Below are 22,736 nucleotides of genomic sequence, written 5' to 3' on the forward strand. Positions count from 1 at the left end.
CTCTCTCTCTCAAATCAATAAACATGTCCTCGGGTGAGGATTTAAAAAAAGTTACCTTCTTCAAAAAGCCTCTGTTTTTAACTCCTGTGGCGTCAAAATAGGTTTTCTCTAAATCTTACCTAAAAACTGAATTTAAAACATACATAAGTTCTTTCCCAAATTAACCCACAAGATTAATCTGCAAAAAAACATAGGCCCTTTTGAGTGGATGTCTCTCTACAATATGTGGTGACCCTAATTCTTGCATCTCATTCTTAGTCTATGAATAGTTCATTCGGGATGCCAAAGGTAGCGTTACACAATAACTCATACCTGAAACTAAACAGAAATATATTCCTCTTACACAATGATAAATTTCAGTACAGCACAGAATTACACCTGGTTTTATGATGTATAATTATTTTGAGATTTAAACTATCCCTCTGTCTTAGAAATACTGTTTTACTTTGGATCTCTTCCACATCTATCTACTTAGAGTGACACAAATGAAAAAGGCTAATGTAAAGACACTTTCAGATACTTGTTACTGAGATTAAGTAGTACTTGGCACATATAACCAAAAAATAGTATTTTCCCATGAAGTGTTAATAAAAGAGAGATGATGCTATATTGTCCTAAAAAAAAAGATCAGAAGTCTACCCAAAGATTCCTAGTAGAAAGACCAACCACCATAATATAATGTTCTTATGTAAAAGATGTTTCTTTTAGGATGACCCCATCTCAGTAATTCTCTCCTCGGGGCAAACATTTTTGCACATTACCTTGCAAGTCTGAATCATTCGATTTTGGACTGCTTCTTGCTCGGCGCTCCGTTTTCTTAATTCCCGGCCCACCACCACTGCCGCCACCTCCACCTCCACCGCCTCCACCGCTGTGGCCTTTCCCATAGCCATTGTACACGGTTGTGCAATTGCTTTTGTAGATAGAAGAGGGTGGGCTGTTGAGGCGATTCTGGCGGTCGATCTGGCGGTCTTTCAGTTTTTTGTGTGGAGGCTTGATGTACTGGTCTTCCCGGGTAATGTAGCTTGACATTCCATAGAGTGGTATAATTTCTAAAATGGATGATTATGACAAATGCCAGCTCAGTCTATGTTTCAATAATAAATTATTAAATGGTTAAATAACCTGACTGTGAACAAGCTTTTTTAATATTACTAAATACAGTATTAAAATATTTTTAAGAAAATAATATACATGTTATACATGCTTATAATAGTCCCATTTGTTTCTGATCAATCAAAGATTAATTAATCTTTACAAAAATATTTTTATTGATTTCAGAAAGGAAGGGAGAGGGAGAGAGAGATAGTAACAACAGTGATGAGAGAGAATCATTGATCAGCTGCCTCCTGCATACCCCACACTGGGGACTGAGCCTGCAAACCAGGCATGTGCCCTGACCAGGAATTAAACCATGACCTCCTGGTTCATAGGTTTATGTTCAACCACTGAGCCACACCAGCTGGGCTAGGAATAATTAATCTTTAAAACCCTTTGCACTCCGAACCATTCTGGACATTGGCTACCAGCTACTCGACGCTACTTTGCGGCGGAAACGTGCATTTACAGACCCTCGTATTATTTGGTATAATTTTGGAACCAAGTAATGTATTATAATGATATTGGACTTATATGAATTGGGTGACATCGAGGAATGTATATTTGCAAAAAAAACCAATATTTTATTGTTTATAATTTTGTACAGTATGATAAGTTTTGTAACACTCCCCAATATGCATTGCAGGCTGATTAGTGCATGTTTGACAGTAATAAGTGGTTTGACGCCTGCCACCAGGTGTTTTCCTGTTAGAACACACAATGCAGTCCCGTTTTCTTTGTCCCACATCGGGAATATGTAGTTTATTGTTTAATCCGACACAAAACCCGCTGACATTTCTTGTATATATCTTAGTAATTTTACGATATTTTGATTTAATTTCTTGTGCCATTTCAAGATAAAACTTCAGGGAAACATGCATGTCTCAAAAAGTTGCGTTGAAATAACTCAATTCCCCGTAATCACTAATAAACTGCAATGTCCCCTGAGAGGAGACATCCAAGTGATATGCTAGAATTCCGATGTCCCCTGAGAGGGGACAGCGGAGTGCAAAGGGTTAATTACTACACTGTGTGTTCAGACATGTTCCAGACACTTTTATACTAAAGATGACAAAATTAGTGTCCAACAAAAAAAAAGCTCCTATTCTGATTGAATTTATAAATTCGATTTTGCCTGTCAAAATATTTTTTCAGCTGTTGCAATATATAAAAAGTTAGAAAAAATAAAATACCCCTTAAATGTGTACTTAGAATCAAGATACTTAAAAATATAGTTACCTTTGTAGACAGAATAGCTTTCTATTGGAAAGTATACAGCACCCAGAATAAAAGGAGTAACTTGTGGCATCTAAAATAGTCAACATTTGAATAAAACCTACTAAAATGATGAGATGAGAAATTTCTATTAAAAAGAGTCAAAGCTCAAAGAATCAGGGACAATATTCAAGAAGATATTGCAAGGGTGAACATAAGCCATCCCTTCAACTTGGTGTCAAATAGAATATGTTTGGTTGTGGTCTCAAACTCCTATGTTGGAGTAATCAGGAGGCAAGACAAACTGACTAGTAGAATGTTAAGCTGGCTTAACTATGCATATTTTTAAGTGGCTCTAAAGAAAATGGGAGCCTGCAAAATAATCTCATGATCAGAGCAGAAGGGGGATATATTAAATTTAAATAAATTAAAAGCAATATTCAGATATTATTTAAAATGCAAAACATAGTATAGATTGGGTCCTTATATGTTTATATGAAAAAAGGGCCCTACATGCAAGACCTCACCCAATACTGTTCCAGGCATACCAGGACTGTATGGCCACCCTAGTTAACAACTGGTGTTTCCACTTTTCACTTTCTTTCTCTTCACAAAACTTAAGGAAAACCTTTAAAAAGCAAACATTCATGCCCTGGCCCATGTTTCTCAGTAGTTAATAGCATGGGCCTGCGCACCACAGGTTAGAAGGTTTGATTCCTAGTCAAGTGTATGTACCTGGGTTGCAGGTTTGATGTGTCTCTCTCAGTTCTTTCTTTCTTTCTCTCTCTCTCTCTCAATCTCTCTCTCTCTCTCTCTCTCTCTCTCTCTCTCCCGCTTTTCCCCAACTTTTTCTGAAAATCAGTGAAAAAAATAAATAAAGCAAACATTCACAAGATAACCAATTTGTACCAGAGAATGTGAAAAAACAAATACAACACTATTAAAAAAGCAAATGCCCAAATAAATTATGTTCAAATATACAAAAAGGATAATAAATATTTTAAATATCACAATGCTTTAACTTGGGCACTAATATATTAATCTTTTAAAATATGTCAAACAATTTTTAAGCTCTTATAGTTTGGGAAATTAAATGTTTAAATTTCTTTTAGGTATAAATGTTGAGAACTAAGATAAGAATATATTCATATGGATTTTTTTTATTAATGCAAAGGGATTTTGTTTTACTGTTTTCTTTCATTTAAAATGAATAAAGGCACTGTTATTTGCACATTATTACTCTGTGCTATTTTAATGAAATTAAACCAAAATACCCTATGAAATTAACACACAATATTTATATTGCTTAATTCTAATGATTTAAATTCTGTTGTCTAAAATTGCAAAGTACATCATTTACAACATAATAACTATGTGGCCTCCTACTAACAGACTACTCTTCATCAAGCTATGGGTCCATAGCCAAGGCTTTTCACAGTGTCATTAAGCTCAGACCTAACCAGAAAACTCAACAAACACTCAAATACTTAATGTATAGTGTGTCAAAGGACTGAATAGTTTAAGAAACTGAATCTTTTTCAGTTTTTATCCAAATATTTTCATGGAATATGCCCACTCACCTGATATTTTGGGGTGCTCTGTCACTACTGATAGGAAGTTATTGACACCTCTATGAAATTAAAGTGTTAATTTCATATTTTGCTATCATCTCTCCATACACTGTCATGGTAGCACCTGATTCTTCTGAATTATACTAAATTTACTTCTAACTACTAAAAAAAAAAAATTACCAAACTAATTCTATCCCTAAGTTACAACAGAAGATTTCACTTGAAATACCTATCTCAAATTTTTCTTTTGTTAATAAAAAAAAGTTACAATGTGAGATGAACATACAGGAGAAAATATATATTTATAACTGATAAGAGAAAGTGAGGTAGTAATTTGCTCCAAAACTCTATAGTGTAACAGGTATTTCTCATAAAATTTATCTGAACCAACATAATAAATGTTTGAAGTAATAAAATGCGTATATTTATATTCTGACTCAAGAATATCACTTTGCAAAGGTTAAAGTCTAATTTTTACCCTCATTTAATCTGGATTCCTAGTGTACACTCTGATAGAAAAGAGCTTTAGACTAAACTAATACCAAGGCTAAAATTAAAAAGACATAATGTTGGTATCTCTGAGACTCCTTTTCATTTCAAGGTAAGTATCTGCCTAACAACCAGTGAAACTGTGGCTGTGCTAATGGCTATTCTGAAACTCAAACAGGGTTCAGGAGGACCCCATCAACAGCGAGGAGATTCTGAGTTCTGCCAATGTTGCAACATAGAGCATCCAGGAAACTCAAAGGTTACTGAGACCTCACAGTCTTCTCTCATTGGAAATGGGACACAAAACCCTTATGAACTTCCCGGCTATTACTAGACTATATAGATGTCCAGGAACTAATGTGCTGCGGTGGCCCAAGCCAGTCGCACATAAAAATATGTTAACAGGGCACCGGAACGTATGATACATCACAGCCTCTTTTCTAAAATAGCAACTGGCTATCCCAGTCCCTGTTCTTTGTGGGGTGGGATAGTGAGGCAGAATTTAGAAAATGTAAAGAAAGAAAGAGCTGCAACCCATAAAGTAATTTTTGCAAACAATTCAGGACAAAGGAAGCTAGGAATTTCCCATGCATTTATACATCAGATAGTCCCTCTTCTGCCATACTTATTATGGAAGAAACAAAGGCCTCTCTGGCTCTCTTAAGCTACTTACGTGTTGCAATCAGTTTCAACAGCTGTCAGTGCCAGCAATAACCTACTCACCTTGCTCATATAATGTAGGGGGAAGATGATGCTGAGGAAAGAACTGAGGCGGCATATCTCCAGGTCCGGTAACAGGTGGATAGTAAGCCGTGTGGGAGTTTTGCATATAATGTGGGTGGTGAGCCAAGTAGGGGGGTAGGTGATGGGTTGGAGACATGGCTGAGGGGTAGCTTGGGGGGTAACACTCAGGAGACTGGGGTGTGACCACCACCCGGCGGACTCCAGTATTGTCTTCAATCACCTAAAGAAAACAGCAAAAAGAAAGAGTGTAGTATGTATCGTTAGCTAATATCTTGTGAACATACACAGTAGTTAGTACTTCCCCCTTAATTTTAATTTTCTGCCGTCCAGAGGAGGAAAAATTAGTACCCATTAAATTCTGGTTCTATAATCAAACCAGTTAAATGAGTTTTAGAAGTAATAACATTTAACCATTACAATTTATGAAATTTCCATCAACCACCTCATTTGATTACAGATTTTTTGGAATGATCAAGAGCTTGATGATCAATCTTGTTTGTCTCATAAACAAGACTTCATCCAAGACAAGTGAATTTAATATGTGCTTAAGTTAATTTTAGAAATGACTTTAAATATACTACCAGGTCAGTGATTTTTCCAGAAAGAAGCGACTTTCTGGGGTATATAGTATGCTTTACAGGGCTGAGCTTTCTGAGAACACTTGAACCCATTCCTACTTTAGCATGCACAGTTCCATCACCATAGAGGCTTTAGTGGGGAAAAAGGAAACATAACTTCAGAAACCATAACAGTGCCAAAAGGTCATTTAATCTGGGACCAAGGATGTAAATGAAATGAGGGGATTGCAACCAATGAAAACCCTGACTAATCCCAAATCAAATCGGACACCTCTGCTTATATCCTGGTGAGGTAATGAGTGTTATGAAGGAAGACACGAGGCGGGACCCGCTATGAGGAGAGTGAGTGCCAATCAACATTAGATCCATACTTTCTCCAAATGCTTTTAAATTTACACAAGGAAGGTAATTAACTGAAGCCGAACAATACCAATATTTATTGCCTCTGTGACCAACTTCATGCAACCTGCTCTAAGAGCAATTTTGTTGAGACACAAGATAAGAAACAACTAACATAACAGATACCATAATCAAAAGGAAAAGCTGTGTAATACAGAGAAGAGCATTGAATGACAGAACCAGAAGGGCTTCACTAGCCTCAAAGAACTGATAGGACTGGGAGAGCTGGACAATGTCCCCTGAGACAAGGCAGTGGAAGGGGGCAATGAGGGCATAAGAGTAAACTTGGAAGCCAGGACTAGGCTGCCAAAGAGACCAGCTGGTCTAATAAAGTACTTAAGACATTCAGGGACTCACAAGGTAAGAAGTGCTTTAAAAAAAAAAAGACCCCAACACTGAAAATTAAACTTGTAATTGAAATACATATCTCATTACACCTCAGGAGGCTGATTATAGGTAAAATAAAATGACTTAATGGTAATCCAAAGCATTCTGATAAAATTTATACTAAGTTTTGTTTTAAAAAACATTGCCTAATTTAAAATGGCAAGTTTATCCATTTTAGTCTATACTTTAGTGTACAAGATAGGTTTAGTTTGAATTAATAGTAATTAATCTTTATATTAAGAAAACAAAAATCTTTATGTTTATTAATGAATCAATTACCATAACAGTATCAGAATTAACTACTATGTTAAAAGTTCCTTAACAAAACAATATTATTAACTCCTTTAAATTAAGATTCCGAGTCATATTCCTACTATAGCTCAAAACATTTGTATTCGTTAATAAATGTAACTTTTCTGGACTTTGGCAAGCTAATCACATTAACCTCATTTATGAATGCGTGACTGCCAATTTACAGGTGGATGTGAAATCATGCTTAAACCCTGATATTGGAAATTCGAATGCATGTGCTAATAACTATTATCAAAGCACATCTTCTATGAATAGTTTTAGTAGCACACCTTGTACAACTTAGTATAAATATGGATTTTTCTAACCATCTAATATAAACATGCATCATTCTATAGTGTCTTCTGTTTACCCACTCTGCCTGGCTATTAAGAGAAAAGGAGCCGAAGCTGTTTGGCTCGTGGACAGAGCGTCGGCTGCGGACTGAAAAGGTCCCAGGTTCGATTCCGGTCAAGGACATGTACCTGGGTTGCGGGGCACATCCCCAGTGGGGGATGTGCAGGAGGCAGCTGATCGATGTTTCTAACTCTCTATCTCTCTCCCTTCCTCTCTGTAAAAAATCAATAAAATATATTTAAAAAAAAAAAAGAGAAAAGGAATATTCCAGATAGTCCTCTTTCATGGAGCAATCCTGTGGTAGACACTGGGAGGTCCACAGAAGCAAAATAGTTGTTTTCTAGACACAATCTTCATTATTTCAGGCTCTGCAAAACGTCAATGGGTAAAATGGTCACACGGACGTGAGCAATGTAGTAAAACAAGAACAGAGTTCTCACTAAATATGAAGAACAACTCTGAGTTTATAAACAAAGGCAGTTATAATGAAAAGAAATTATTTTAATCATTTTATCATATGATTTTTGGCATTAAAGCATTTTTTTAAAAAGCTGAGTAGCCCTAGCTGGTTTGCTCAGTGGATACAGCATCGGCCTGTGGACTGAGGTTCCAGGTTCGATTCCTGTCAAGGGCACATGCCTGGGTTTCGGGCTTGATCCCCAGTAGGGAGCATGTAGGAGGCAGCCGATCAATGATTCTCCCTCATCACTGATGTTTCTGATTCTCCCTCTCTTTTCCTCTCTAACATCAATAAAAATAAATAAATAAAAATAAAAAATAAAAAGTTGGGTAAACAGCACCAACAGAGTTAAAAAATATTAGTTAAGGAAAAGGAATAAAAATAAAAGATAAAGAGCTGAAACATCTTTTTATTTTAATATTTTGTAAGAATAAGTATTTCCACTACTTAAAAATATTAATAGGTCTAAAGTATAAATTATCTTTCACCAAAAAAAGGTTTCCAGTTAGGAAACAAAGTCATTTTCTTAAACTACAAATTGCCTTCATATATGAAAATGGTTTCACAGCCCCATTTTTAATTATTTTAAGTTATTCTGTGGTATTTGTGAAAGACATCTATTTACTAGTACATGTATAATCCAACACTTTCACCCTTACTAATCAAGGCCAACTTTATCACTAAAAATATTTTTAAGAAAATGAAATATTAATTCTGAAATAATCAGAAACAAAACCCCCAAATATATGCTAATTATTTTGCTTATTGTTCTTCCATAATACAAATTACAACATATTTAATTACCAAATTCAATTCTGATCTATGTCTAAGAAAATTATGCCTATGTTCCCCAAAGAATAAAGAAGTCTGAGGAACAATAATAATGCACAAAATAATACTCAACTCAAGAAATAGTGGCAATAACATTCTTTGTTATTTTTTTTAAAAAGGTTCATAAGGAAATATATCACTGTAGCAGAATTTAGAAATCAGAATGAGTTCAGTCCAAAAATCTTCAGACAATAAAATGTGCCTTCAGTCTTTTCGAATAACCATGGAAAAGACAGACTCATTTCCTCTTGGGATGAATGAAATTGTGACAATGTCCAGAGGCAGACAAATCACCTGCATTCAATTCAACAACTGTTTCCTGACACATACTATGAGCTAAACACTGGATATTCAAGTGAGGGGGAAAAATAGGTCTTAAACAGTAAGATTTATTTATATAGTCTAAGAATAATATAAAGAGAAAAATTAGACTAAGTCTTAAGTGTTGTTCAGAAATCAAAACAAAGTACTGTCTTTTCTGAAATTAAAAACAAAGTATTCTTCATCTAGACCAGTCGTTGGCAAACTGCAGCTCGCGAGCCACATGCGGCTCTTTGGCCCCTTGAGTGTGGCTCCTCCCCCAGCCCTCACTCAACCAACCAGAATCGGCCAAATCAGTGGTCCGAGTGAGCCCCCATCCCCTGACCCCAAGCCCTATAAATTCTTTCTTCTTCCAAGACTCCGGGCTCTCTTGCTTCCTGCCACTCCACTGCGTCAGTGAAGGAGGCAGAGGGACCAAGCTAGCTAGCTTGAATAAAAGACTCTTTGCTTTTGCATCGGACTCGGCTCCCTGGTGGTCTGTCTTTGGGAATTTTGAAATCTGGGCATAACATTTGGGGGCTCGTCCGGGATTACCAAGACCCACGAGGGACCCCGATCTGGAGAGTCTGACTGACCGCGGTAAGTGTCTGTGTGTTGTCTGTTCTGTCCTGTGTGAGCTCATTTCTGAGGGATGTGGAATCCCCTCATTCTGTAATGCCCGAAGCGGTCTAGGTGGACGCACTGCTGAAAGACCACGGGCCGGGGGAGTCGGAGGACGCTCCCCTCCCCCTCTGGAGGGATGCGGAAACCCCTCAATCTGAGACGAGGCGGGTCGCTCCCGCCAGTTGGCTCATGGCCATCGTCTAATCTGTAGTTTTGCTTCCACGGAGTCGGAAGGTTGTTTTGGTTTTGCTTCCATAGAGTTGGAAGACTGTATTTGTCTGTGTTTGTGTGTTTTTTTTTCTGTTTTCTGTGGACTTACTGGACGGACGTTATGGGACAGAATCAAACTACTCCTTTAAGCATTATGGTCATTTTATAATCAAGAGCTGGGCCAAACCTGCTTGCCAGCCTCAGGTGTGGTTTTCCAGAACCGCTGGGAACTTGGGACCTTGAAGCTTACTGAATTCGAATGATAAAAAACTTACGTCTTGCATTTTTGAAGTTTATTCTTAAAAATGTTACTGCTTAAGAAATGCTGAATATTTGACTTGCCAGCTAAAAGTTTAAGGTTCGGATTGAATCGGGAAAAACTGTGTGTTGTGGTAGCTAAATGCCTTTGCTGAATGAATGTCTGGTGAAAGTGTATGAGTGTGGAGGGAGGGAGCCTGCCTTCTCCTCTCCTTTGTGTGGCTTCACAACTTTGGTCAGGCGGGCATCTGAGAGAGGATCTGTGAAAACAGGTCACCCCCTTCCTTGTCTGTCTCTTGTCACCGATCACCAGGGGGTCGGGACAAAGTTTGTTTGTTTGTTTGTGTTTGCTTTGCATTTGCCTCCCTAAACGAAGGTTAAATCGTTTATGCCAATCTGATTAGTGTCATTTGTTGTCCACACCCAGGGACAAATGAAGTTAAAAAATAAGCCTTATTTTGATTAGTTCTTTTATTCAGGAGAAGCCAACCCAGTCCCTCCCTGCAACATGAATAATAAAATATACATTAAGGAATTTTAAAATTGCTCAAACCTCGCTGCCTTGGGTCCAGTTCTACATGTGTAAGAAGGGACAGAGTAGCCAAGACCGGTTTGGCTCAGTGGAGAGAGCGTCGGTCTGTGGACTGAAAGGTCCCAGGTTCGATTCCGGTCAAGGGCATATACCTTGGTTGCGGGCACATCCCCAGTGGGAGGTGTGCAGGAGGCAGCTGGTTGATGTTTCTCTCTCATCAATGTTTCTGACTCTCTATCTCTCTCCCTTTCTCTCTGTAAAAAATCAATAAAAATATATTAAAAAAAAAAAAGGAAGGGACAAAGTAAGGTTTAGTAGCAGTAGTGAAAAGGCAGGCAGGGCAGAAACAGGCCAGAAGAAGCTGGCAAGGCCATCCAAACCACCCAGCCGCTATTGGCCAGAGCCGCCTGAGGCAGACCTCCTCGGACTGACAACAGCTGACTCTGACTAGGACAGACTGGGCTTTTTCCAACTGGGCCCCCATGAGCCGATGGTCAAAATGAAGATCGGGGGCCAGACTGTGAACTTTATGGGTGATACAGCGGCAGAGCACTCGGTAGTTACTCAGAAGGTAGCTCCCCTCTTAGGACAGGAAGTCACCATTACTGGAGCCACCGGTACCACAGCTGCAGACTGTTCTGCCGTCCCCGCCGATGTCAGTTAGGCGGCCACCAGGTGGTTCATGAATTCCTATATTTACCAGTCCCTCCAATGGGCAGAAACCTTTTAGCCAAAATGAAAGCAGAAACCACTTTTGCCCCAGATGGCTCAGCACAGCCTTGGTCTACTGGAGAATTAGATATTAGCATCCCTGTTGGACAGGAAGGCGACCAAGGAACAACATGGTTAAAATGTACTAGTTCAGCAGCAGAACCAGATTTTCTTTCTGGTCTGTACTCCAAAGCTTTTATTATGTGGAGAATTATACACAAGATAGGTATGCTAAGAAATAAATATGTAAACAATGAACTGTGAGAAATAGGATAGCTGGGTTATTAAGAGATGTGAAGGATTCAATATTTACTAAATGCCTGCCACTCTGCTTTAATACCATCTACTGAAAAAAGGCAACATTAACATGTGCTAAAGTCCAGTGACTGATACATAACAGAAAAATCTTACCTGGTAATTACTCCTATTAATATTAGTACTTCATTAATTCCTCCCAACAATCCTGGGAGGCATACACAGCTATCCCCAGTTGGGAGGTTAGAGGAATAAAGTCCAGGGAAGTTAAGCTAACTCACCCAAGTCAGAGAGCTACCAGGGGATAACGAGGACGATTTTGAGTCCAAGAATTAAAATGTATCTCTTAACAACACTTACAGTCTGAGTGTCTTTTCTCATAACTGTCAGAGGAGGAAGCTAGTTCTCCTTACAGAACTGAAATGCTCCACAGGAATTTTAATAAACTCCTCAGTTCCTAAAGCTCTGTCTTCTACTTCTGGGCTGCAAATGACAAGAATCAAAAAAAGAGCTTGAAAGGCAGGATGCAACAGAAAAATTTGAAAGGCTGCCCCCGAGGGCCAGAGATGAGCCAGGAGGAGGGCAGAGCAGCCTGGGGACACACATGCCTCTGTATGCAAGACCTGGCAGCCGGCTGGCAGAGGGGCAAAGAACACTGAGGGAGCCACCTGCACACTGAAAACTGGGACCAAATGAGTCTGTGAAGGTCAGGCTCAAGCTCCATTCCTAACTGCTGCGAACATACTTGAAGTGGGCTCCTAGGCCATTCGGGGAAGGAAGAACTCTCAGCTGAAACTGAGCACACAACAAAAGGCTGGGCAATGCAAACAGCTGCATGGACCCGCGGGCAGGCAGAGTCCAGGCTTCTCCCAGCCACACTGGTGCTCACCCCTCCACCAGCATCTCGGTCCTGCAGTGTGAATTACAGATCTGTCTCTCCCACCCAAATGCAAGTCCCTCAAGGGCACCTGCGCACACAGGCGGCTTGGAAGAAAGGATGGCTAAGTGAACAAATGAATGAAAAAGCAAACAACAACAAATAAATTTATCTTCTTAGATTTGATGTCTATCTACCAAGAGCTATTTAACACATCCATTATCAAAATTTCCCCCCATAACTCAGTAAATATCTGACATTCTTCTCCAAAATTTCAAATAATCTAAACCTAGTTAACTGCAGATGTGCCATGCCTGACTTGTATTTTAAATATTAAATATCATTTAATATTTACTATTTAAATTATTTTAATATTTGATTTCACAAGAAAGACACTGGGGAAAAGAAAAAGACACTGAAAACCAGGAGTACAAAGGTGTTAGCTCTCACTTTTCCTCTCTTTGTACTAACCCTTCACTCTGCATTTTCTAATCCAGGGTGGGGCAAAAGTAGGTTTATAGTTATTCATATGGAAAATAATACAACAATAAATTATAAACAATAAACTGTGTTTCACATACAACTGTAAACTCACTTTTGCCTCACCCTGAACAGTGAACAATATAATAGAGGAAAAGCAAATTAATTGTTCATGGAGAGTAGAAATTTGAAACATGAGGATGTTATCTTCCCTGGCCCATCCCCTTTTTGTTACTATGGAAAATACTCCCACCACCATCACCTAAGTACCATTAGGAGAAAGCGAAATTGGAATAAAAAGAGCATTCAAAGAGCAACCAGAGTTAGATAGAAGCAAGTGATCCTTCTATTTTACTGATGAAGTTAATTGACTTAAAAATGGTGGACGAATTGAATGTCTTTCCAAATCTGACTTTTCTGTCCTTTCAAATTGCATGCTTACATCTGTGGATGAAAATACCAAACATATATCTCAATGTCATTTTCTCTTCATATCTGTAATGGCTAACACTGATGAAATAATATTCCAATGTTTCATTATCATTAATGTCCTGAGACAATAAACCCTTTAGGCTTAAGACCAGTTCCTTTTGCCATACAACATGGTATTTTTGTAGCCAAATGGAAAAATACATTATTGTTGATGTTTCTAGGTTTCTAAAAGTCCTTTATATAATATAAAGGATTAGTCTGGAGAGCATTTACAGATTGAGAATAGATATCAGTTTTAAAAATTTTATTTTTAAATTAAGAATTTTTTTAAAATTTTGAATTCCTTTTCTCAAACAGTTCTTGCCAATGGTTAATCAAAAAAATTCATCTGCTATGTAGGTAACCAAGCCTATGGTTTTAAATAACAAGGTGATTCATGACTAAACAAAAATTCCCCCAAAATTTTACCTACACACTCATTTATATCTAAAAATCTTAAATTTTCTATTGGTGCTTAATTTTTAACTCTCATGCCAATTCCAGGCAATGGCTAAAGAATACACTGGGGGGGGGGGGTGATCCAGATAACAAATCCAAGCCAGATTGCTGTACAGGGATCACAAGCTGGAGGCATTGATATGGCACTTACTGATAGGCTTGCTCGGGAGGTGACTGTATAAGGGGATACCCCATAAATGGCAATCCCCGCTCTGTTTCCTTTATATGTGCCAACATTTTTATATACACAGAAACAAGCTAAGCTACTTACACTTACGGGAATCTATAATCTGGAAAAAGGAGAGCAACTAGGACATATATAAATTAAAAATCTTTTAGTACATTACTGGACACACTTGTCTTTTTCCAGATGACTACCCAATTATTTAAAACTAAACCCACTGAGGTCTGGAGAGGATGATGGAAACAAGTATATCCTCTGTGGTATCTCTTTAATCCAACTACTTCAGGTGATGCTATAGGTGAGGGGACAGTGGCAGCAATTTATGAAGACCTTCCAAACTAAGAAAGAAGCCAGGCAAGGTTAAGAGACACAGCTTACAAACAGCTGTCGTAGCACACCCCAGCTACTCCAACTTGAGGATACATGGGAAGGGAGAGACCCCTGTTTTAAACAGAACTGAGCTCCTTAAGACACTGCTGAGTCAAGCAGCTCCTTTCCCAAGCAGAAATACAGCACTGGGCAGAGGCTGAAGGAAAATGACAAACTGATAAACTTGGTGTAACAATTAAAGCCATAACAACAACTCCTGTGGTTTGTATATCATGTAATCTATATCTATAATCTATATCTATATCTATCTATATCTATCTATCTATCTATCTATCTATATATAAGTAATATGCAAATGAGGTTTGGACTCCATAATGGTCACAACCAGCTCAGAGGAGGGGCCGGGTGCAGCTCCAAACCTGAGAGAACAACATGCAGGCGTGGCCCGAAGCCTGAGAGATCAACACAGAAGGGCGCCTGCTCCAAGCCTTCACAGCGTGGCTAGGGGTAGGCCCCCAGCGGACACACACACACACACACACACACACACACACACACACGGAGCGCCTGATCCAAGCCTCCAACATGCCTGGGGGCAGGTCCTCAGCAGACACACACACACACATACACACTGTGCACCTGCTCTGAGCCTCCGCAACATGGCTGGGGGCAGGCCCCCAGTGGACACACACATACACACACACACACACACACACACACACAGGGTGCCTGCTCCAAGGCCCTGTGGCCAGAGTACAGACATCCCCTGAGGGCTCCTGGACTGTGAGAGGGAGGAGGCTGGTCTGAGGGACCCCCAACCCCCAGTGCACGAATTTCGTGCACCAGGCCTCTAGTAGTTTATAAAATGCTTGGCACATAACTTAATGCATAACGCTCAGATCTTCTAACATGGGTAATATCATAGTCCTAAATTCTAGATGAAGAATTTTAGGATCAATTAAGTAACTGAGTAACCTAAGGTCAGCTAAGTATCAGATTTTATTGTATCTCACCAACCTAAGTAAAAAAAAGAAGCCCATTTGGCCCAGCTGGTGTCGCTCAGTGGTTGAGCATCAACCTATGAATCAGGAGGTCACGGTTGGATTCCCGGTGAGGGCACATGCCCAGATTGCGGGCTCAATCCCCAGTGGGGGTGGGGGGGAGGCGTGCAGGAGGCAGCCAATCAGAGATTCTCTCATCATTGATGTTTCTATCTCTCTCTCTCTCTCTCTCTTCTCTGAAATCAATAAAAATATTTTTTTAAATTAAAAAAAAAAAAACGAAGTAGCACATTTGAAGATCGAAAATCAAACCTAATTTTCCTCATTATCTGTGTGGCACATAAGAATACCAGACAGGTGAAAAGTTACCTCCACAGAGTTTCAGGCAATAAAATGGGCCAATTATTACAGACCAAATGGAAATGCTGTTTTAAAGAACACACTGTCAGAAAACAAACAGTAAGTAGAGATCTGATGGTTTGCTTTATGAAGATATTGATAAAGCCATCACTAGGAGGAACCTGTGGGTAGTAACTGTTTCTGTACTCCAGCACCTGGACACAGATCAGCACAGAAGAGATGGCCAATCGGAGGTGATTTCAGTCCAGCTTCTCAAGCACACTCACATAGAAACACAAGTAGATTGTTCTTGATCGTATCTATGAATTTTATATTTTACATTTAAAAATGTTTCACCAGTCTTCCAATGGGTTCCATAGCCCAAGAAAGGATCAATAATTCATGCTGACACCCTGACCGGTTTGGCTCAGTGGATAGAGCGTCGGTCTTCGGACTCAAGGGTCCCAGGTTCGATTCTGGTGAAGGGCATGTACCTTGGTTGCAGGCACATCCCCAGTAGGGGGTGTGCAAGAGGCAGCTGATTGATGTTTCTCTCTCATCAATGTTTCTAACTCTCTATCCCTCTCCCTTCCTCTCTGTAAAAAAATCAATAAAATATATTTTTAAAAAAAGAATTCATGCTGACGATAGTCGGATCATATTTATCACATAGTAAAGTAAGTGATGGGTTCTAAAGAATGTGTAGAAAGATAAAATCCACTTAACCTTCATAAAGTTTTGTACGAAATAGGTTAGGCAAAGGTGTTTTTCTATGAAAAGTTGTTTCATAGGACAAATATGTTACTAATTTAAAAAGGCAGACTATACTAACTGTGCAATAAAATCAAATATTATGGGCATAATTTAATCCTAACTAATTATTCAGAAGTCATTTCTAGATGCGATACCGTCTCAATGTTATTCTGAAAGTCAACTATCACTTTTCCAAGTGAAGAATAGCATTGCAGTGGATAGAATGCCAAATACCAAAGGAATGTGTTGTACTACACTTTTGGTAATGGTTGCTTATGGAAACTTATGTTCTTACTTGGTCTCCTTTTTAAGGAATAATAGAGGAGAATTATCTAATTTTAGATTAGATTAGACATCCTCCAACCCTTTCCTTTCTGCTCCTCCCTCCACAAGATAACAATGACTCCAGCCAGCCAGTAACATTTTGATAATTGCCTATTATGTGCTGTGCATCTTTAAAGAAACTGGAGATCCAGTGATGAACAGAACACTTAGGGTCCCTGACCTTGTGGAACTTAAATGCTAAAAGGGAGGGAGACCAATAATGATCAAGTAAGCAAACAAGTGAAACACCACCCAAGTAAATAACTTAACAATATTCCTAAAAATCACATGGGAGTTGAATGCAGAGACCTACCTGGGCTCATGTTTCCTCCCACTAATCTTGTGTTCTATTAAACCACAATGCCAAGATCTCAGAAACAAACAAAAAAAGAAATCCAAGAGAAAATGCAGAACAGGGAAACAGAGAGAAAGCTCAGAAGGGAAAGGTATACAATGCCTTGAGGGGAGGTACGTCCTAGGTACATTCTTTAATTTAGCAATGCCTATCCTGTCTGTAATTATTGCTTGGGTAAAATAAGCCATCTAATGAAAACTAAAGTACCTGAAAATCTGATGACAATGAAAACTAGAACAGAATAGACACATAAATCTGCTGCTCTTTCCACAGCTCCCAACCTCCATGCATACACTCTGTTCATTCAGGAACACTTTCCCAACTTCCTATAGAAAAATCAATTCCTCCAAAGGACGAGCAAGAGATTCCAATTCTCTTTATTGTTTGATGCCAAATGGATCTGACTCTCAGTCTATCAGGGCACAGGGTAACCCCCCATGCTCCCTTCTGCTCAACATTAAAGAAGAAACACAGCATCAGTTTAACCATAGTTGTAATTACTACAGGGAAGGAGCTGAGGCTAACATGTAAGGCTCCTTCCCCACTGGGCCAGGTCTTTAAAAAATCCTCATTGGAGAATAACCAACCATACCAAAATTTAAATACATTTTAAAATATTCATGTCTCTCCCTGGTCACGGGAAATTGAATATATATAATTGCAACAGGTGTTTACCCATTTGCTAATCCCCAAAACAAAGGAATGAAGTTAAGTTACATACTCTGCTATGACAACAAAAATACTTATTTCAACTACTATTCAGTTTTTAGTTTACATCAATTAATCTGGATTTTTTTAAAAAGAGAGAGGTTTCCCAAATGATAGCACATTAACTTAGATATTTCACTTTTTCTTTTCATATGCTTTCTTAATCTTTGGGTCTACATGAAGTTTTTCCTGTAACATTTGAAAAATGTTTCATAAATTACTATAGAAGGATGGAAAATAAAACTCAAGGCATCTGCTTAAGAAATTTTTACGTATAAATTATTCAGAGTGTTAATAATGAGGTTAAAAATTGAGAAGAACCATGGCCAGTATACAATGAAAGGAAAAAATTGCTTCATACTGTGTGATCTCAGTATGTACTGAGAAAGGCAAACTGCCCGTTTCATTGAAATTGTTCTAACAGTCGTCTTCATTTTAATAGCTACCACTTATTGAATGCCCACTGTTATGTGAGGTGTGGACTGCATTTTCTCGTAATTCTTACCTCTACCAGATCAGGTAGGTATTCACGTATGTGGTGAAAGAATTTGTAACAGTTACATGGGAAGTAAGTTTGGTGGAATTTGAAGGCAGGCCTCTTCAGTTAATGTCCATGTTCTTCCCAACTACAGTACTCACCCTGTTTTCTCCCATAGTTTCAACCCTAATCACACTCACAAGTGTTTATACATGATGGAAAAGGTGATGAGTGTGACAGGACTAACTGCCTTCTTACTTAAATCCACTTTCTCACAGTTAAAGAAAATGGATCCTATATTTTCTCTTCAGCTGGAAAGATCACGTTATTTTTTTCCTCAAACCTTCCCCAGCATCCCACCGAAAAGCACAAAACACACTTACACTACAGTACACAAAAACCTACTATATCAGAGGCTGCTGAGTTGAAATGACAAGATTCCACTATTCTCCTACCTAAGTCTACACTATCTTTAAGGTCCATGGTTCAGTCCTTCTCAGCCTAAGAAAACAAAGATTATTATGTTAACTGCACCTCAAAGCAGACCACAGCTGTCTGTCTCCTCAACTCCTGGTGTTTTTCTTACTATATGATAATCTCTGCACATTACTGACATTTGTCTTTTGTCAAATTTATTTGATCAAATTTATGAATTTATCTTGAAAGTTGTTTTAGCTACTTAATGTAATGCATCGATTTTTTTCCATTGACTCACAGTTCAGAGTCAATGTTACTAATGTAACATTTTTAATAATTCACTTGCCTCCCTCGTCAATCCTATATAATAAAATCCTAATATGCAAATTGCCCCCTCTACTGGGAGTTCTGCTGGGAGTTCGACCGTTTGCTATGATGTGCGCTGACCACCAGGGGACAGCACAGAACATGGCAGGTGTTGGCCACACAGCACTGGCAGTGGGCGGCAGTGAAGACGCTGCAGGCCCCGACGAGAGCAGGACCGGGGTGGGATGGTGGAGCAGGTGCAAGCCACTGGTCATCAGGTGGGGGCCGATCGCCCTGCCGCCTCCGGGCTGCCAGGTGCTGAGGGAGCTGGGCAGGGGCCCAATGACCCACCGATCCAATCGCAGGATGACCAGCAGCAGCAGCGAGGGGTGGGGTCGCCGCCCTGCTCCCTTAGCACCTGGGAGCCAGGAGGTGGCAGGGCAATAGGTGGGGTGATCAGGCCCCATAGGCAGTGACCAGCGGCAGCAGCGGTGGGGGCAGATGGCTGGGGAAGGGAGGGAGTACCCGGCCAGCAGCCGGCAGCCACTAGAGACCCTACCAGTGCATGAATTTCGTGCACTGCATCTCTAGTCTATACTAATAAAAGGGTAATATGCTAATTAGACCAGATGTCTTCTGGACATCCTTCTGGATGTCCTTCAGGACAAAGCCACGGTGGCAGGGGCTGAGGCAGATACAGTTAGGGCAATCAGGCCGGCAGGGGACAGCAGTTAGGGGCGATCAGGTAGGGGGCAGAGTGGTTAGGGGCGATCAGGCAGGCAGGCAGGTGAGCAGTTAGGAGCCAGCAGTCCCGGATTCCAAGAGGGATGTCTGACTGACAGTTTAGGACATCCCCGGCAGGGGTCCAGGATAGGAGAGGGTGCAGGCCAGGATGAGGGACCCCCACCACCTCATGCATGAATTTTGTGCACTGGGCCTTTAGTTTTCTTATAATAATGGACAATCCCATATGTGAGAAGCTGGTGTTAGTCCTGGAGAAAGATTCATGAGTAGGCACATTCCACACACCCACACTCACATTGTCAGAAAGTAATGTAATAGAAAGCAAATACATCCATCAAGGCAGGCTCTGTGGCTGACTTCAAGATCACATCAGAGTGGGAAATAGGTTGGTAAAATCAGAAATGTGTGGGTTGCGATTCTGGTTCCACTACGAGCCTCAGCTTCCTTATATGTAAATGACAGTAACACCACTGGCAAGAAAAAGTACACTGTGGCTTTTCTCTACCAGAATGTTTAACTTTTAACTGGCATTCCATAAATGGACCTTTAACATACAAGGAGGTGTTTTTCTGCCATCTCAATGGTGAGAACTGTACTATGTTCAATGGAATGAAACACTTCCTCAAAATAAATGAGGAGCCATAATGGCATCCTGCATTCCTTGTTCTTTTCTGTTAATTGACTGGCAACGTGGATGTGATCCATCATCGCATGTCCTGCTGGAAGGGGCTGCTCTGCACTCTTTCCTCCCTCCAGTGACTTATTTACAAAGACTTGTGTAAAACAAGCCATTTATTTAAAACAGGGGGAGGACCAGCCAACATTCTGGCGACTCAAAACAAAACAAAACAAAGATGCCAAACTGGCTCACGTGAAAGTAAGGACGGAAAAAAATGATACTATAGTGGCTGCACTATGACTTAGATGGTAAAGAAACGGGTAAGTTTTACATCAGAGAAGGATACAATTGCTTTGATTCCTGCCTGCACATCAGCAATTTTTCTATTGTAGCTGCCAATTCTTTTATCCTAGCAAATCATTAAGAACTTAAAATGACAGATTTTTTTAAAACCACTATAAAAACAGAGGAGGAATAGAAAGAAAAAAAATTTGGAGGAATATAATCCAAAAAATGCTAACACAATGATTATTATCTTCTGTGGGTAGTAAAATTACGAATAATTTTTATTCTTTTCTGATTTTTTTTCCAATGAGTATAGGATGTTCTTACAAGGAGGGGGAAAAAAAGAACAAAAAAGGCAAAGGAGAAAAACAGGAATTTTCTGGTTAGGAATTTGGAAAGGAAGATGTGCAGGGACAAAGGGAGACATGCATATTGTGCTGAGCCTAGGACCACAGTTAAAGTATATACAGATATCCACATCCCAAGCACACACAACATTTAAAACCTTATCCTGGTATAGGAGTATAACTTTTTCCTTTAACATTTTTTTAATCTTTTAATATACCTTTTACTTTTTAAATTGCTATTGGCTACTTTATTTAAAAGAAAAACAAAATTTTAGAGAAATGTAAGTACAAACAGCCAAGTTCTCACATCATCCTCAGTAATGCACCAAGCCCAAGATGTACAGCATTGTGTAGAAATGAGACTCCTAGAAGAGAAGACAGGCCCTACTTATACTAGCAATGTCTCCTTTGATATTTTTACTGATTAGTCTCTAATTTAGTAGACTCTATGAAGAAATCACAGTCATTGGTCAAGCGTGACACCCATCTTGGCCAAGGGCAGCCTAGCCGCCCAGCTGTGTTTTCCTCCCTCTAACTCTGGCCTGTTAAGCAGCGAGACTTGGGAAGGGCTGCCTGGTACCACAAAAATGACAACTCTGGCATCATCTGAACTAAATTAATCTTGGAATACGTTTTCAAGCCTCCACATGTTTTCTCTTGGCACAATGACAGTTCCCATAGTGAGTGGAGAAGTCCATCAACTGGTTACCTGTGAGATATAACCTAGAGGCACATGGATAGGAGGAATGGATCCATTGGGTGACATCATCGGAACTTCAGCAGGTCCTAAAAGAAGCAAGAGCAAGATATTAACAGTTGAAAAACATACAGTACTCAAAATAATCATTGATATTTTAAAAACATTATCAAAACTAAAGAGAATTAATCACTTGGACTATTTTCTCTTCAATAATTGTTATACTCTGCCTTAAACATGAAATTATGGATGAAAAGAAATTCTCCAGCTGTATAAGTCAAGGAGGGGGGGGAAGCAAAACTATGAGCATCTTTATAAATATTTAATGATTCCCAAATCCTCAAGGATGCTTAGTTAAGAGTAGTCTAACAAAGTGGGGCAAACGTTTCTTTTTATTTGTCTTTAAAAGAATGTATTAATAACATTCAAAATACAAAATTGATTTACATTAAACAAATTATTTTTAAATGGTTTATCTCCTCTGGTTTAAAAAGCCCCAATCGCCCTAACTGGTTTGGCTCAGTGGATAGAGCATCGGCCTGTGGACTGGAGGGTCCCAGGTTCGATTCCAGTCAAGGGCATGTACCTTGGTTGCGGGCACATCCCCAGTAGGGGGTGTGCAAGAGGCAGCTGATCTGTGGTACTCTCTCATCAATGTTTCTAACTCTCTATCCTTCTCCCTTCCTCTCTGTAAAAAATCAATAAAATATATTTTTAAAAAAATAAAAAAATAAAAAAATAAAAAGCCCCAATGGATGTTAGTTCATAATTTTCATTTCAAATTATTATTTTCAGTAAGTTATTGTAACATGACATTAATTTTCAAAGAGAAGAAACCAAAAACACTTCAAGCTAACTGAATTTGGTATGCCTCTTATGTTATAAGGCAGAGGGAAAAAAGATCACATTTTAAAACTAGGCACTATTAGAAATACTCATGACAAGTTTACTTGGTGTTGTTTCAAAGTAAAACATTCAAATAACAACAGGTTAGTTTCAAATTCATCAAAAGTTAATTACAGGTCTAATACAAACAATGATCAGCAAGGTAAGACTCACCTAAAATACAGTTTGAGTTAATATTTAATTACAAAGAAACCATAATATTTGTCATAACATCAAAATCAACTTCTGACACCCTACCAAAGATCCCGTGATTACATGGTTTCTCTAGATGTGCAGGAACACCACCACATCTTTAACTTTTTAGGTTGGTAGCTAGCTCCCCTATTTAATACACACTGCTCAAATGTCA

General features: G+C 39.2%; 1 protein-coding gene across 6 annotated transcripts in view; it reads right to left on the reverse strand.

Annotated features, from left to right (window-relative positions):
- The window catches only part of FNDC3B (fibronectin type III domain containing 3B), a 264,375-nt gene that overhangs the window by 133,692 nt on the left and 107,947 nt on the right, over positions 1 to 22,736 (reverse strand). For all 6 annotated transcript variants that reach the window (XM_023753884.1, XM_023753878.1, XM_023753881.1 and 3 more), the window contains 3 exons: positions 21,494 to 21,570; positions 5,097 to 5,337; positions 762 to 1,052 (listed from right to left, as the gene is read on the reverse strand). In XM_023753884.1, the coding sequence (XP_023609652.1) occupies positions 762 to 1,052; positions 5,097 to 5,337; positions 21,494 to 21,570 (609 nt within the window). The remainder of the gene's footprint in view (positions 1 to 761; positions 1,053 to 5,096; positions 5,338 to 21,493; positions 21,571 to 22,736) is intronic.

The sequence above is a fragment of the Myotis lucifugus genome, unplaced genomic scaffold, assembly GCF_000147115.1.
Source record: "Myotis lucifugus unplaced genomic scaffold, Myoluc2.0 scaffold_53, whole genome shotgun sequence".
Taxonomy (NCBI): domain Eukaryota; kingdom Metazoa; phylum Chordata; class Mammalia; order Chiroptera; family Vespertilionidae; genus Myotis; species Myotis lucifugus.